This window comes from Ovis canadensis, chromosome 4 (assembly GCF_042477335.2).
Source record: "Ovis canadensis isolate MfBH-ARS-UI-01 breed Bighorn chromosome 4, ARS-UI_OviCan_v2, whole genome shotgun sequence".
In the NCBI taxonomy this organism is placed as follows: Eukaryota; Metazoa; Chordata; class Mammalia; order Artiodactyla; family Bovidae; genus Ovis; species Ovis canadensis.
The window spans coordinates 67,304,220-67,320,290 of NC_091248.1; the positions used below are offsets into that span (position 1 = coordinate 67,304,220).

The 16,071-nt window shown below is 32.3% G+C and overlaps 1 protein-coding gene across 7 annotated transcripts in view; it reads left to right on the top strand.

The window, feature by feature from the left end:
• The window catches only part of TFEC (transcription factor EC), a 224,374-nt gene extending 212,883 nt beyond the window's left edge, over nucleotides 1-11,491 (top strand). For all 7 annotated transcript variants that reach the window (XM_069587955.1, XM_069587952.1, XM_069587953.1 and 4 more), the window contains 3 exons: nucleotides 1,829-1,904; nucleotides 8,098-8,245; nucleotides 9,128-11,491. In XM_069587955.1, coding sequence (XP_069444056.1) covers nucleotides 1,829-1,904; nucleotides 8,098-8,245; nucleotides 9,128-9,508 — 605 coding nt within the window. In that variant the 3' untranslated portion in view covers nucleotides 9,509-11,491. The remainder of the gene's footprint in view (nucleotides 1-1,828; nucleotides 1,905-8,097; nucleotides 8,246-9,127) is intronic.
• The last annotated feature ends 4,580 nt before the right edge of the window (nucleotides 11,492-16,071 follow it).

The following is a 16,071-nucleotide window of genomic DNA, read 5'->3' on the forward strand; positions in this document are numbered from 1 at the left end:
ATGAATGAATGAATATATCAAAAACTTTGTAAAGAGTGAAATCACATATAACATGAAGTGATTTAGTAATTTCTTAAAGCTTGACTCCTTTACAAACAGCTAGTACTGGATATGTAAACAGTGGGAAAACAAACTTCTCATTATAATTAACCATTAAAATTTTATGAGCACAATCTTATAAGGTTAGAGTAGGAATTTCTGATATTTTACATAAGGTGCATTTAAATAATAGATTTTGATAAAACATTATAGGACTACACCAGTCTCCTATTTTCAGATAAAAATGTGAACATCCTTCATAGCTGATCTTCATCTTATATTTGAGTCTGTTTTATAATATGAGAGTATGTGTGAACATAGAATTATTAATAAATTCTCACTATAAAATATAAATGTATTTCTATCAGCTTTGCCTTATTTTCTTTTCAGTTTTTTATATGGTGTCAGTTTTTTCAATTACTTGCACAGAGAAAACAAAACTGGCAAAGAAGGAAAATCTCTCCCAAGAATCAATTATATATCCTAAATTATATCCTAATTTCAGAGGAATCCCAGTGTATTATTCCAGAAGGTCAAGTTCATTCATGATTAATTGCTTCATAGAGTAGATTTACCAAGACAATTGATTTTTTAAGGACTTTATTTGTTCCCAGCAGCAGTTTGTATTTTTTAAACACGTATTGTTTAATGTTTCGACAGTTTTTTTCTTCTTTGTGACTTTTTACTTTTTTCATTTCCCTGAAAAGCTTTAAAAATGTTACCTACTGAAAAAGAATTATATGTAAGTCTTGGTTCCTGATCCTGCAAGTATAGAGTAGATTATACGACTATTCTGTGCTCTATAAGACTGGTTTTAGGTAAGGGTCAATATAGAAAGCTCTGCTTATTTGTACACTTGACATTTATTGAACATTTATTAGATGCATATCCATTGTCATAGGCAATGGATGCATGGGAAAATAAACAGAGAAATAATAATTTCTGAATTATTTCTGAATAATAATTTCTGAATAAAAACCTATATCAGTCATTCTCAAAGTGTGGGCCCTCAACAAGAAGCATCAGCAACACCTGGGAATTTGTTAGAAATGCAGATTTTTGGGTCCCAACTTAATCCTACTAAAATCAGAATTTCTAGGTGCAGAGTAAAAATTTATTTTTATTTATTTGAAAGTCCTTCCAGATGTATCTGATGCATGCCAAAGCTTAAGAATCACTGTTCTGTGTATTATTGAAAGTTGTTAAATTAGAAAAGTATATTTATGGTCTAATCAACATACATTTATTTAACACTTTTTATATGCCAAGCCCTCTGGGTATATAGAATGAAGTAAGAAATAGTCCCTGCCCTCAAAGAGATCAATCTATTTGGGCACACATACCTACCATGAGCCAAGCTTTGTGTTAGCTTTTCAGTGGACTATATGAGAAGAAAAAGTGTACATATACACACACATATGTGTATATATATATATATATATATATATATATACACATACACATATATATACCCACCTGATATATATATATGTATATCAGTATGAGTAAATATAGCATTTCAAAGAATGATAAAAATGTTATTTTTGAGAGAAAATGTTTCAAAATGATTTAAAATCATTGTGAACAATAGAATCACAATTTTAATATTTTTTTTTACTTTTAGAATAAAATATATTTGAATTTTTATTTTATTGTTGAGAAGTACACTTGTGACTAAATGGAAATTTTTTGCTCATTGTTTTTCAAAGATTATTAAGGCGGTTTACAGTTGACCAAAAGTGAATTGTATTTTAATGAGAATAATCAATAATATTTCTTTTTTTAATAGTTGAAAGAAGAAGAAGATATAATATTAACTACCGAATTAAGGAGCTTGGCACTCTTATTCCAAAGTCTAATGATCCGTGAGTTCAATAATCATTTCTTAATAATGTTATGGTTTCAATACTACACAAAACAGGTGGGAGGGAAGGGGTGGAGGGGTGAACCAATGCTGAGGAAGTAAGCAGCTTATGGTGAAGACAAGGCTGCTACTGGTGTCATTTTTAAATATTTATTCAAGGCTGATAATTACTGAACATCAGACATCAAAATTGTTACTAACGCTTATCCTATTGAGCTTTAGAAAATAAGTAAATTATTTCTTCTTAGTACATAACAAATCTTTCTGTATGGCACCAATATTTGCAAATTTAGTGATACTTTCATGATATCAACTGGAATCCTCAATTTATAGTTATAGCAATTCTTCCAATTTAAGATTTATATGTACATGAAAAATGGAATGTTGAATTCTCAGAGGTTCCAAAATTCAAGCAAAAAATATACAAGCAAAAAATAAGAATTGTATAAACATGCTTATTGATATTAGTCAATAATTTGTTATTGTAATTAAATTTTCAGCTAGGTTTTGATGCCATTTAGTCACAAAGTCAGTTGAACTAGATGTTTGGGGTTGTAAATTTCAAGAAATAGTTGATTAATCAAAATGTCAATTTACCATGTTTCTCTAAAACCATGAAAACATTGTAGCATTAATAAGGACTTGAAAAAAATGTTTTGTTCAGACAGAACTGGACTCTCCAAACACTGGCATTATCCATTATTCAGAAATGATGAGGTTTGATACAGTGGTTTTTGTGAAAAGTGGAAGTACTCTTTCCCTAAATGAAAGTGTTAATTCACTTGGATGATTCAATCATTTGTAATGGAGGAAATGCCATATATTTATTCTTATGGGCATAATAGATAATGAAGTCTTCTTGAGTAGAATGGCAGAAAGAACACTGCATGGGGAGTCTGAAGAGCTTAATCTTGGCTAGGATCCACCACTAACTTTTCAAATCTTTTAAGTCTCTCAGCATGGAACTCTTTCTATTAGCAGAACAGGACACCCATTTTCCAGATAAAACTTGAAACACTTATAAATGCACATTTATTGGCCAAACATTTGATATAAGGTCAAGACTTTGTTGTTTGAATATGTGTTTCAATTTTCTGTCTTACATAAACTGCACAAATATGTATAGTCTATTTTAATTTCTTATAGATAAAACAGAAACCTAAGTATAGATGGATTTTTTAAATGATTACACCCTAATTTGTAACAGCAAATTACACCTAATTTGTAACAGCATATTTTTAGCAAACTGTCTTACTGACATTTTACTTTGTTTTTTTTTTTTTTTTCCCTGAGGCTTTTAATATACTTTTCCTAAAAAACAAGAGCTGTTTTTATAAATGCTTTTTAAAATTTTGTCATATTTTATTAGTTGCCATATATAATTTAATTATACTGTCGCAATAATAAGTACAATGGGCATTCATTTAACAGCCTGTCAGTAAGCACTGTCACCAGAAGGAAAATAGAAGTACCTGGGTGTCTCAGAAGGTAGCCTAGCGGCCTCTATTATCTGCTTTGTTCCGACAACAGTCAGTGACCATCACAAAGGGGATGGAGATCATTAATTAATCCTGAAAGTGATCAGATAAAAGTAAGTTAAGAGAGCTTCTCTTGTAACTGATAGAGCTAATCCACAGTGCCAGGGCCAGGTAATATGCAGAAAACAAACAATAAGACTGTCAGATTAAACTACGAAGCCTGACTGAACATCTTTCCATATCACCCTGCCTATAAAGCACCAATTATGGATGGAGTTTTATAAAAATAAAATAAAATAATATGGATAACCTCAAAAATGATAAAGCTTATGTGAGGGGTAATTATTACTGTATACTTTTATTGAATAGCTATCGCTATAAAATGGCTCCTCTCTGGTTCTAATTCATTGTCAAGAACAGGAATGGCAAAATTTTCATTGTCAAGACCAAAGGATGGCAAACTTTTCCTTTAAAGAATCAGATAGTAATTATTTCAAGCTTTGTGAGCATAAAATCAGGCAATTATTCAACTCTGCATTGTAGCATGAAAGCAGACATAGACAATATGTATATGAAAGAGGATGACTGCACCTGATGAAACTTTATTGACAAAAGCAGACTGTGGGCTGATAGAATAAGGAAAATCAGTTTATCCATAATCACATCTGAAAGGGACCATAGTTGAGGAAGCTTCATTGTAAGCCTTCTTAAGTGGTTTTCTCTTCTTTGTAGATTTCAGAAAGGAGAATTAGTAATTGTTTTAATTCCATTATATCGTATCATATGTAGGCACTGGAAACATAAAAGTATTATATATTATACATATTTTCTAGGCAAGAGTACTGGAATGGGTTGCCATTTCCTTCTCCAATTAGACATATTAGGAGGATAGTAATACCTCATGAAAACTTTGTTGCAGTTTTATGTACAAAGAATGCACTAGGTCACAATAGAAAACACATTTCTTACGGCAGATGCATTTGAAAGAGTGGGAAAGCCACACATTTGCAAAAACAGTGTTAAATAGAGAGAGGAGACCTAGGGCCCAACTTCTAAACACATGTGTTTGGGCAAGCAGAAAGAACTCTGAAGCTTTGGTTCTACTGGGTCAGTTCTTTGCTTCTTGTCATCTTGTACACTCTCCAGACGTGAGAGTGGACCAGGCCCTGTAGGAGTGGTCTAGACCTGGCTCAGTTTCCCTCTTTATATCTTTTGTTACTTTCTCTTTGGTAGTTCTGGGGGCTTGATTGGCTGTGCTTCATGCCAATGAGGCATGAACCAGATACCAGTCAGGGAAGGGGGTAAGAAGAAGGCATTATGCAAATGAAGCATGACCTCGGGGTCGAATCAGGGAAAGGAGTGTCAGTATGTTCTCCCATAACTGTTTTTGACCACTATTTTGGACTGCCGTTTTGGGCCCTGTTTCCCTCTTCTAACTTGCCAGCAGTTCTAAAAAGGCTCTGAATGCCTTTCCAGCTCATGACTGCAATAAACTTAGGATTTGGTCTAGGAAGGGCTTCCTTTGTGGCTCAGCTGGTAAAGAATCTGCCTGCAATGGGGGAGACCTCGGTTTGATCCCTGGGTTGGGAAGATCTCCTGGAGAAGGGAAAGGCTACCCACCCTGGAGAATTCCATGGACTCTGTAGTCCATGGAGTCGCAAAGAGTTGGACATGACTGAGTGACTTTCCGGAGAAGGCAATGGCATCCCACTCCAGTACTCTTGCCTGGAAAATCCCATGGACAGAGGAGCCTGGTGGGCTTCCGTCTATGAGGTCTCACAGAGTCGGACACGGCTGAAGCGACTTCCCTTTCACTTTTCACTTTCATGCATTGGAGAAGGAAATGGCAACCCACTCCAGTGTTCTTGCCTGGAGAATCCCAGGGATGGGGGAGCCTGGTGGGCTGCCGTCTATCGGGTCACACAGAGTTGGACACGACTGAAGTGACTTAGCAGCAGCAGCAGCAGAGTGACTTTCACTTTCACTTTCACTTGGTTTAGGAAATGAAAGCTAATACCTGAAGGAGTTTTGAATTCTATGAAGTTGCCATTTTTGTGTATCAAAAACTGTCAGAAATTTGTACTTCTTCCTTCTTTGCTGGATCAAAATAGTATGGTCAGAGGGAAAACAAATAGTAAACAGTTATAGTTGAGATAAATATGTTGAGAAAATGAAATGAAAAACACACTACCAGAGAATGATAATATCTTAACCATTAGTGAAAAATAAAACCAAACAGAACTAACAAATAAAAAGGTGAAACATTTCTACATATGTGTGGTAGTGATCTACTTCATATGTGCTTTTTATTAATCATATTTACAAAAATCATATTTGTAAATATAAAAATGCTAGCAGAACATGCATTGTGCCATCAAATTATTATTTTTTCTACTTTTTTTTAAAACTACGTTTTCTACTTTTTGTTTTACTACTTTTTCTACTTTTTAAGATATAAACCTAAGGGTTTTTTTTTTTTCCCTACTAAACTGATTTTTTTAATCTTCTACACTCAAAACTTTTGTGTAAGAATGGTAGTTGAAGTAGTAAATGAGACCTAACAAGACTTTCTAAATCAGAAGTTATAAAATGTTGATCAAAGGAAGAAGAATCAGACCTCTCATGATGTTTGCTTTCTTTTCTTTTTTGTAATACTTTTAAGTGGATGTGTACTCCTAAGGTGACAACAGATCATACATTTCCATAGTTTTGCCTGGCAGCATTCCTATTCTAACTTACATATGTCTAATACCTGCTTTAGCCCTACAGACATTCAAGGTTTTAACTTCCCTAAAGACTTAAGTTCTTCAAACTAAATTATTTTGTAGAAAATGATAAGCCACTATGAACATTCACTCCTTAGGCAAGTCTTTGTATGTGTTAGTGTTTATAGTATACCGTCATACACAATGTTTTTAATGCCTAACTGCTTGAAATTATCTTGGGATATATAATTAATATGTCTCCTTAATATATTTGGAAAACAAAATATTTTAGGATGAAATCTCATACATTAAAATGGCTTTAAAATAGAGTGAACTTTTAAAACTTTAGTGAATTAAAACAATAAATAGATATTGTCGGAAAACCCTTTGTGTGTTTTCCTTTTTAAAAAATATTGATTGATTGATTTGGGTTTCCTCAGTGGCCCAGTGGTAAAGAATACACCTGCAAAGAAGGAGACACAAGAAATGTGGGTTTGATATCTGGGTTGGGAAAATCCCCTGGAGGAGTGCGTGACAACCCTTCCAATATTCTTGCCTGGAGAATCCCATGGACAGAGGAGCCTGGCGGGCCACAGTTCATCAGGTTGCAAAGATTCAAACACAACAGAAGCAACTGTTCACATTTATTGATTTGGCTGCATCAGGTCTCAGTTGTGGTGTGTGGAACTTAGTTGCCCCACAGAATGTGGGATCTTAGTTTCTTGACCAAAGATTGAACCCATATCATTGGAAGGTGACTGCTTATCCTCTGGACCACCAAGGAAGTCCCCATTGTGTGTTTTCCAGCAAAACTTTGAGTATTTATTTTAGACCTAAATTTCAAAGCTGACTAGGATATTGTTTTCCTCATATTCCTTCTGTCCTTCTAATTTTTTCTTTCCATGAGAAGAAATGAAACAAAATTATGAGGCATATACCAGTCAGATTTTTCAAACTATATTTTTCTACTTCTGAGTACTTAGTAATATACATATTAAGTTGCATGTATTTCAAGTAGATCACATAAACTAAAATCACATGCAGTGTAATGTCTTTTAAAAATTTCCCTTCAAGCTTACTTTCTGTTGTATCAAAACAAATCTCATTATTCTAAGTCGAAAATTCACCTAGATTTTTCAACTGTTCTGATTAACTTTTAGCAATTAGCTTGGCCTTATTCTCCATACATATTACCAATTGTCAGGTAGTATTAAATTGATTGATATATGTTTCTAGACATTAAAATAAGTAGCCAGTTCTATAATTCTGGATTTATCATTTTTCTTGTTTAAAAATAAGTTTTAATAAAATATTTTTCTATGCTACAGCCTGAAGATTATCAGCAATATTTAATTGTATTTACTTACCATAAACTTATTTAAAATAGATATATAGCTTTTTATTAAAAAAATGTGTTGATGCTTTTGTGTGGGAAAATTTGCCTTATGAATCTAGAAAGTTTTGCTCTATTGCATAAAGTTGCCAAAATGATTTGTTTCACAATTACTCAGGATCACCATTCAGGACAGACATGGGACCTTATTTTTTTTCCCTAGAAGCATAAAAGCAACCTTATAGAAAGTAGGTTAAAAAATTGGTACATATGAAATGATCTTAAAAAATTTAGGCTTAGGTCTTCAGTAATGTACATTTCCTAGTTCATTAATGCAGAAATACTGCACATAGATTTTAATCTCAGAGTTAATAATAAAAGCAATTTTCACTAAAAATATAAAAACTGTAATGGTAGAATCATGATATTGCATTTAGCTCTCCCACAAAAAGTCACTTTATTACTTTCTTTTGACACTTATTTTCATTCTGGGATTAATTTTACTATATAAGGGCTTCTTAACTATTCTATTAAAATTTCTATTCAGAAGCAATAATATCTAAGAGTGAATAATAGTCATGTAAATCATTATTTCATATTAATGTAAAAGATTTTGTAAGTTCTTATGAATTCTGCTGACATGCACAATTGTGAAAAGGTTATCTCTCCGTTCTACAGTGATATGCGCTGGAACAAAGGAACCATTCTAAAAGCATCAGTGGAGTACATCAAGTGGCTACAAAAAGAACAACAGAGAGCTCAAGAATTAGAACACAGACAGAAGAAATTAGAGCAGGCTAACAGGCGCCTTCTACTCCGCATTCAGGTTTTCATAAGAACGTTGCCATGAACCATGTACCTTACATATGACTTACCCATCATCAGTTCTATTCACTGGTCTTGTTTTTTTTTTTTCTTACTAACAGTTGTTTTTTTCCTTCTCAAGGATAATTTTTATTGCCTTTTAGAAGTTCATGAATTAGACTGATTCAATTAGGTTTTGATTAGAAATCTAGGATCAAGCTGGCTTTAAAAATATATAAGGAATGAAAATAACTAATTGCAAAATGCATACAATAGAACCAGTTTTATAAACATACAAATATTATCCCAGTCAAAAAATAATAGTAAATAGGATCTTTGTTTCTTTGGATAATATTGGACATTAAATTTTCCTCTCCCTCTTTTATTTGTTTAGTAACACTGCTATGGATTTTGTAGCCTTAAGGCATATTGTGCTAGTTTATATTAAGTCACTCCTCATCTTCTTATGTGACACAAAATCTCAAAATATAGGTTTTCATAACTCTCAAGATTTTTTCTTTAATATGTGAACAAGCTTATTGCCAGGTAAAATACTTGTTTCCATAAAATGGTCTTATATTGAGAAATTAATCAGGAAGAGTGACTGAAAGATTTCCACTGTCTCCAAATAGTTGTCTTGTAGTCTGAGCCGCTGGGAGACCATTATATGTCATGTATTCTTTTAACGAAAAAATGGGGGAGGAATTTTTAAGAAATCAGAGTGTTTTCCTCAGGATTATTTTTCAGGCATTAGAAACATACAACACTCTGTTATTTGCAAAGAATATTTCTAATTTATATGACTCTTCATGTTGAGTGCTTGTTAGATCTATTTCTGACTTACTCTCTAGAGTTGAGTTTACTATCAAAGTCATTATTTAACTATTCTTGTTTGATATTGCAGGAACTAGAAATACAGGCTCGTGCTCATGGTCTGCCAACCCTGGCTTCACTTGTCACAGTTGATTTAGGTGCTCACATCACCAAACAACAGACCCATCTAGAGCAGAATTCAGGAGACTATTGCCAACAATTGGTTCTGTCTCAGGGGACAAGCCCTGAACTCTGTGATCAAGCTATGGCCTTCTCCGATCCTTTGTCACACTTCACAGATTTATCATTTAGTGCAGCTTTGAAAGAGGAACAAAGATTGGATAACATGCTGCTGGATGACACAGTATCTCCATTTGGAACAGATCCTCTGCTATCTGCCACTTCTCCTGCAGTTTCGAAAGAGAGCAGTAGAAGAAGTAGCTTTAGCTCAGAAGATGGTGATGAGTTATAAAAAAATTAAACAGGCTCAATTGATCAACTAGGAAGAAATTGTGTGCTGGTGCTATGCAATTACATTCTTGTTTCATACATTTCTCTTGCTTAATTTTTCTGAAAGGAATATATTGGTCATGAAACACTGATTGGTTAGAAACAGCAGAATTTACAGGAAGGACAAACATGGTGTTGAAGAATTATTGTCAGAAAAAAAGGTTTTTTTTTTTTCCCTCTTTGACCACTAGGTCCAAATCTACTTAAATTTTGTTTTTCTGGAAAGAGGCACAACATGAGAAATAGCTCTCTACTGATGTTTTAAAAGGAGTCACTTGATGATGTGCTATTGGAACTAACAGACTGCAAGAATAAACCTTCTGAAACATACAAATGTTTTCTTCCTTTTGAAACATGCAAACGTTTTCTCACTTACTTCCGTCTCTTTCCTATTCAAGCTCTGACTACGTTAGTTTTCAAGATCAACAATCTGGTGGTTCATTGCTTTTCTCCATTGTCTGGTGGATATGTTGTCTAACGTTCAAGCCTTGTAGAGCAACTAAATAAAAGATAGATTATCTACCACTTATAATTGAAGAGTAAATCTATAATAAACTCTAGAATTTTCCACAGTAAAACACAGAAAATTTATAAAAACATTGGATTCTAAAGACTCAAATTCCCTTTGTCAGTTCAATTACACAAATTCTAAAATCTTTGCACATTTATAGAGAAGACACACACAGTCCAGAAAAGGAACATATTCAGTCTTTTCCTCAAGAATATTGGCTGGAATTGTATCATATCACTTCACACAAATATACTCCCCCAAACAGGTACAAAATGGAGGAAATACATGTTCTTTATTCCCCTTCATTCTTCTGATTTTCTAAACAGCATCTGAAACTACATACTAAATCATTTTTGCTTCATCAAGAAGAGATATTGGATAATCAGTCTCAGCAAATAAAATATTGAAAGTCTACCTAAAAGGACAGGTTGTTAATTTGTTAAATAACACTTATCACTGTTTCAAAAACTGGATTTAAATTAATTAGTTGATACAGTTTTCCTTTGAATTCATGAAATATTGAAAATCAGATTGCCAACTGACAAAATAATTAGTAAAACAGAAAAGCTTTCTTATTACATTCAGCTCTGAGTAGAAGATATAGTGCTATTCCTATAAGTACTTAAAGTACCTTTTGATCTTTGTTAGCATTTATTAAGAACTTTTATACCTATGGTGATTTACTCAATTTTTTCTCTCTTGAGCTTCTTCAAAGCTTTGGGAATTTACTTACCAGGAATATTGCTCTGTGTTAGACCCGCATGAACAATCATCCGATCAATGAGCATTTAGGGAGAGATATTGAAAACTGCAGTAAGTTTTATGAAAATATAGAACAGAAGAGCAAGATATGGTCTTACTCCTCAGGGAGTTAATGACACTGCATAAGAAACCACAACAAAAGATAGAAGACTTTTAAAATTAAAGTCTACATGGTGCGGTATAAACTGAAAATACTGAAGTTCAGAAAAAATAAAATTGAAGGCTGGAGAATCCCAAAAGTGTGTGAAGAGCAGAATTTAAAACTTCTTTTAAAAAGCATACGTTTGGTGGAGGGGAGGCTATACAGGAGAATAATATCAACTAAATGATAAAATGAGAATAAATTGGAAGAGTATCTTCATGAGACATCCATTAGAGAGATCTAGAAGACGTCTGTTGGGAATCCTGAAAACTATTGACAACAACTTATGAAAGTCTCTTTGAAAACCAAGATGAAATAATGTAGTAGAAATATATATATATATTTTAACCAGGAAGAATAAGTCTAAAAATTAAAATTCTGCTGTGTGTTACTATGAGAGAGATGTAGTTGTTCATGAATATTAACTTTGGGATAAATTTTTGAAAGGGTGCTTCAGGTTTTACTCACATGAAAAATATGTCATCACAGAATTTGAGACTTATTGCTAATTAAAATGGACAAATACTAAATCCTTATGGTGTATTAATTATCTCAGGCTTGGTTTATAGCATCAATTCAGAGTGTGGAGATTTGAAATAATTTTCACTTTTTGACATGAAAAAACTCTAAATTATAGGAATAGTCATCAAAGCCAAGTAGATAAATTCATCTGAAATATGTCACGTGAAAGAAAGAATAAGATACATTTCCTCAAGAATTTGAGAACATTATATTGCTCAATTGCTAAGTCATGTCTGACTCTTTTTCACCTCATGGACTGCAGCAAGCCAGGCTCCCCTGTCCTTCACTATCTCCCGGAGTTTGCTCAAACTTATGTCCATTAAATTGGTGATGCTATTATATACTTTATTGCAAAATTCTACTTTATTATCTGAGTTGATAATTTAACATTGCAAATCATAGAGAAGGAATATATCTTAGAGTCAATGAAAAGCACATCATTCTAGACAGAGGCTAATTTCTGTATAATTTTATACGTTATTCTAATTTCTTCATATTCTAGAAAAATCACTCTATTGATGTCATTAATTTGTCACCATTTTCCATTCTGCTAAAATACTACTACTCAGCCCTGAAAGCCATTTCTCATAATCTCAGCTAGTGAATGGTTTGACACAAGATGGTAGAGTCTGGATGAGAGAGATCTGGTAGAGGAAATATTTGCTGCAAAAGGTAATATTTGCTGCTACTTGCAGGTTATAATAGCTATTAGGGGATTGTGAAATAGGCAATGGAATTTTAAAGACAGAGTAAAAGATAGTGGTTTGTAACAGGCAACTGAAGTAGATTAAAAAATTAATTTTAGTTCTTGACTTTCGAAGGCATTGAGAATTTATGGAAAGTTAGACTTTCTCCCTAGAAAAATGTAGAGTTTAAATATGCAGCCCTAAATTTATATGCACTGAGAGTTTTGTGGGACCTCCTGTATATCTCCTTGGATCCCAGATGAAAATTTCTCACATCAAGAGCAAAGTGTACAGTTAATGTCATATATAATGAGGGAAGACAGAGCCTTAGTTATCTGAATATCATTATCCATGCTCCAGAAATGATAAAGTTGCATTGGTAAGTGAAAGTGTACCAAACACTAGCTGCTTTCACTAAAAAAGTTGTGAATAGACCCTTTCTAACAACCCCTGTTATATATATGCTTCTGTCATATATTTACGCATTTGTGGCTCAGTTTCTCTGTGATAATTAGATATTGCAAGTATCTGACAATGATATTTTAAAGTTATATATATGTATATATTTATCAAAGTAGAGGTAATATAAATTCACAGGCAAATTATTTGACTAAGAATCAAAAATTATCCTTGGGAAAATTGATGCCTATAATATTTTTGCAGAAATGAGATGTACAATAGTACATCTGATTTAGGAGAAGTGAAGTTGCTTCGTTGTGTGCCACCTCTTTGCAATCCCATGGACTGTAGTCTACCAGGCTTCTCCATCCGTGGAATTTTCCAGGCAAGACTACTGGAGTGGTTTGCCATTTCCTTCTCCAGGGCATCTTCCCTACCAGGTCTCCCGCACTACAGGCAGACCCTTTACCCTCTGAGCCACCAGGGAAGCCCATGTACAACAGTAAAACAGATATATTGTCTAAAATAATTTTATCACAATAAACATCAGCTATCACTGGACTATTAATACAGAATTTAACCAAGTCTTGTTCATGCAAATAATTATATAATTGCTATCATAATAAAAAAAAACTTGGCTAAAATGAAATAAAACAATTTAGAAATTATTTTTATTTATTTTTCAAGATAAGGTTCCATGAAATCTTTTTTCTCTGAAGTATTGGCTTCCTTTCCCTGGGTTCACATTAAACAACCCTTCCAACCCTTAATTATCTTAAAATAATAAGGACTGCTTACAAGTAGATGTAGCTTTTTGTATGTTTTTTTCTTTTTAGTGTTCTTTCTTCTTGAATTTTCCCCATAACTGGAGAATATATATACAGATAATATTTCCTCAGTTGACAGATTTGAAGTCAATGAATATGGCTTTCTATGTGTGAGTACAAAAGTTCTAAGTAATAATTAGCCAGATGGACTGGGAACATTGAGAAACAGCCTTCCTCTACTTTTTAAACTCATTCTTTGCCACTCGCATCACTGTAAATAAAATATTTAGTAGCTCTTTCTTTAAAAAATAAACACAATGAGGTTTTTGATTTGATATGCTCATTTACCTTCATGTCAAGGGAGAAGTTAGATTACACAAGGTAAAATATAATTTATTTTTTCTTTGTTTTGATAGATTGAGGCATACTGGAATTTTCTTATACTTCAAACTATCATGAAAATGTTTTTTACTCTTATAATATTAGGAAATTTTTATATTTTATAATGTCTCTAGGCTGATATTTACCTACCTTATAAGGTCTAAGATGTAGATGAAAACTGGAATCAATTAATCATTTTGCTGTGTTATCAACACTAGATCAGCCACCTGGGTCTCTTGAAAATACCTGAAGAACTGAGTTTTGCTACAGTATTGATTATATGGTACATCCTATATCTGTTACATGGAATTACATCATTTGCCCTTCTGATGCCCTGCTTGTTGATAAGTACAAGATGTCAATTTGATTTAGTGTAAATTACATATACAGTGATTTCATTACATTTACTTAATAAATACTTAACACAAAATTTAGAGTGTTGCATATCTAATGCATCTTACAACGTTTCTGTAATCGTTATTCATTGTATACATCAATATTTTATCATTTGTATGATTTCTAATTTGTATATGAAGTATTTAAAATCTGATAAAAATAATTTTCTTAAAATTTCTCTGTGCTACATTTGTTTTCTGTGAGAGTCATATTTTAGTATATAAGAGATTATCCAAAAATAATTATTTTCATTAAAAAACTTCCCACTGGATTCAACCAGTTAAATGATGAAATACTTTATCTGCTGCTTTATACATAAAAGGGAATTTTTTATCTTTTTGTTGTAAAGGGATTTGTGTAGGTATTTATACATATTCAAATTTCTATTGTGTTTTCTACTGATGAAATCTTCAGTTACATGTCTTTTTTCCCTACATTTATCTAACTTGCTTCAAGAATAAAGTTAAAGACTTTTGTGTTTCCAATTCTACCTCTCCTATTCCTGCACTTCCATTTTATTTCAAAAAGTTCTGTATTCTCATGCTGCTTTTTCCATAGAAATAAATTTTATTTGTATGACATTTAAAGCTGGTGATTATATATAACAGATAAAATAGAAAATATGCAAAATGTGCTGAAAGAATTATATGCAACCAGTTATATTATTCTTTATTACATGAATACTGAAGTTTAAAAGCTAACTATGAGAGCATTGAAGTTGCTTATGGCATAAAATGCTAAAATTAATTCAGCTATTTAATCTTAATAATAACAATGTAGTTAAAAATCTTTGACTTTAATAGGATTTTGTATATTTGAATAACTGATATAATATTCCTATAAGTTTGATCTAACTGGTTATATCAAGAAAACATTGTTAGTATAATAAGACTGTAGAATTTATAACTATTGCTATTTTTCATTTTTAATAGCAAAGTAATATGTCTTATTTTCTAAGAAAATAGCACTGATGTTCTCTGATAAGTACATGAATCTTTGTATACATATTGTAAAAAATGAACCAATATTTTCTTTGCATATATATATATAATGAAAGCATAGAATTGTTAAATGCTTTAATATACTTTTTGTTTTGACTTTGTACATAAACTGCACTGGAAAATACAGAATGTGGGGTAATCATCTAAAAGGATACTTAGCAGCCTTGAGACTTCACAACTGGCAACTGCTTACTTGATAGTCCATGCTGAAAACAGTAAGCCAATGTTTCCTTATTAATGAAATCAGTTGTTACATTTTTCAATATAGTTTCCTACCATCTGCTTCTTCATGCTGTTATGGTTTTGATTTACAGAAAATATTTATCAAAATGTTGCAAAATTGCTAGCAGGCATAATTGCAGCAATGAAATTACTAAGAAACTCTGCAAAATCTTTTAATATCCTAGATAGTCCCCAGACAATCTAGGATAAATAGAATATTGTACTCTAATATGTAAAACATTTTAAAACTGCTAATTGGTATTGACTAGACCTATCCCTTGATAATGAAATTAATAAGAATTTCAGTTAAATGTTAATACTTCTAATATTTAATACCATGTTTATGAATTTTTTCTACATATCTGCCTAAAAAAATAATGAAACAGTATGGCTCTGAGTTGAATATAAAAATGCTATTTCATGTTCAAATATAGATTCACTGATTTTTTTTAAATGATAAATTTTTTATAATGCATATTAATGCTAAAAATACTGATCAAAAATATAATAATTTCTGTGTAGAAAGTAATAACCAATCTAATGAGGTAAAGGTAATTTTGACACTGTACAGACTGAAAAAAGGATAATTTTGACACTGTACAGACTGAAAAAAGGATAACTGAATGGGTTCTATACCTGACTGTTTATTGTATGTATATGTACATATGCAGTGTATTTGAGTGTAAGTGCATCTCTGCCTATGTAGGGGCTTATAAAAAAGTTTTCTAATCTCTTG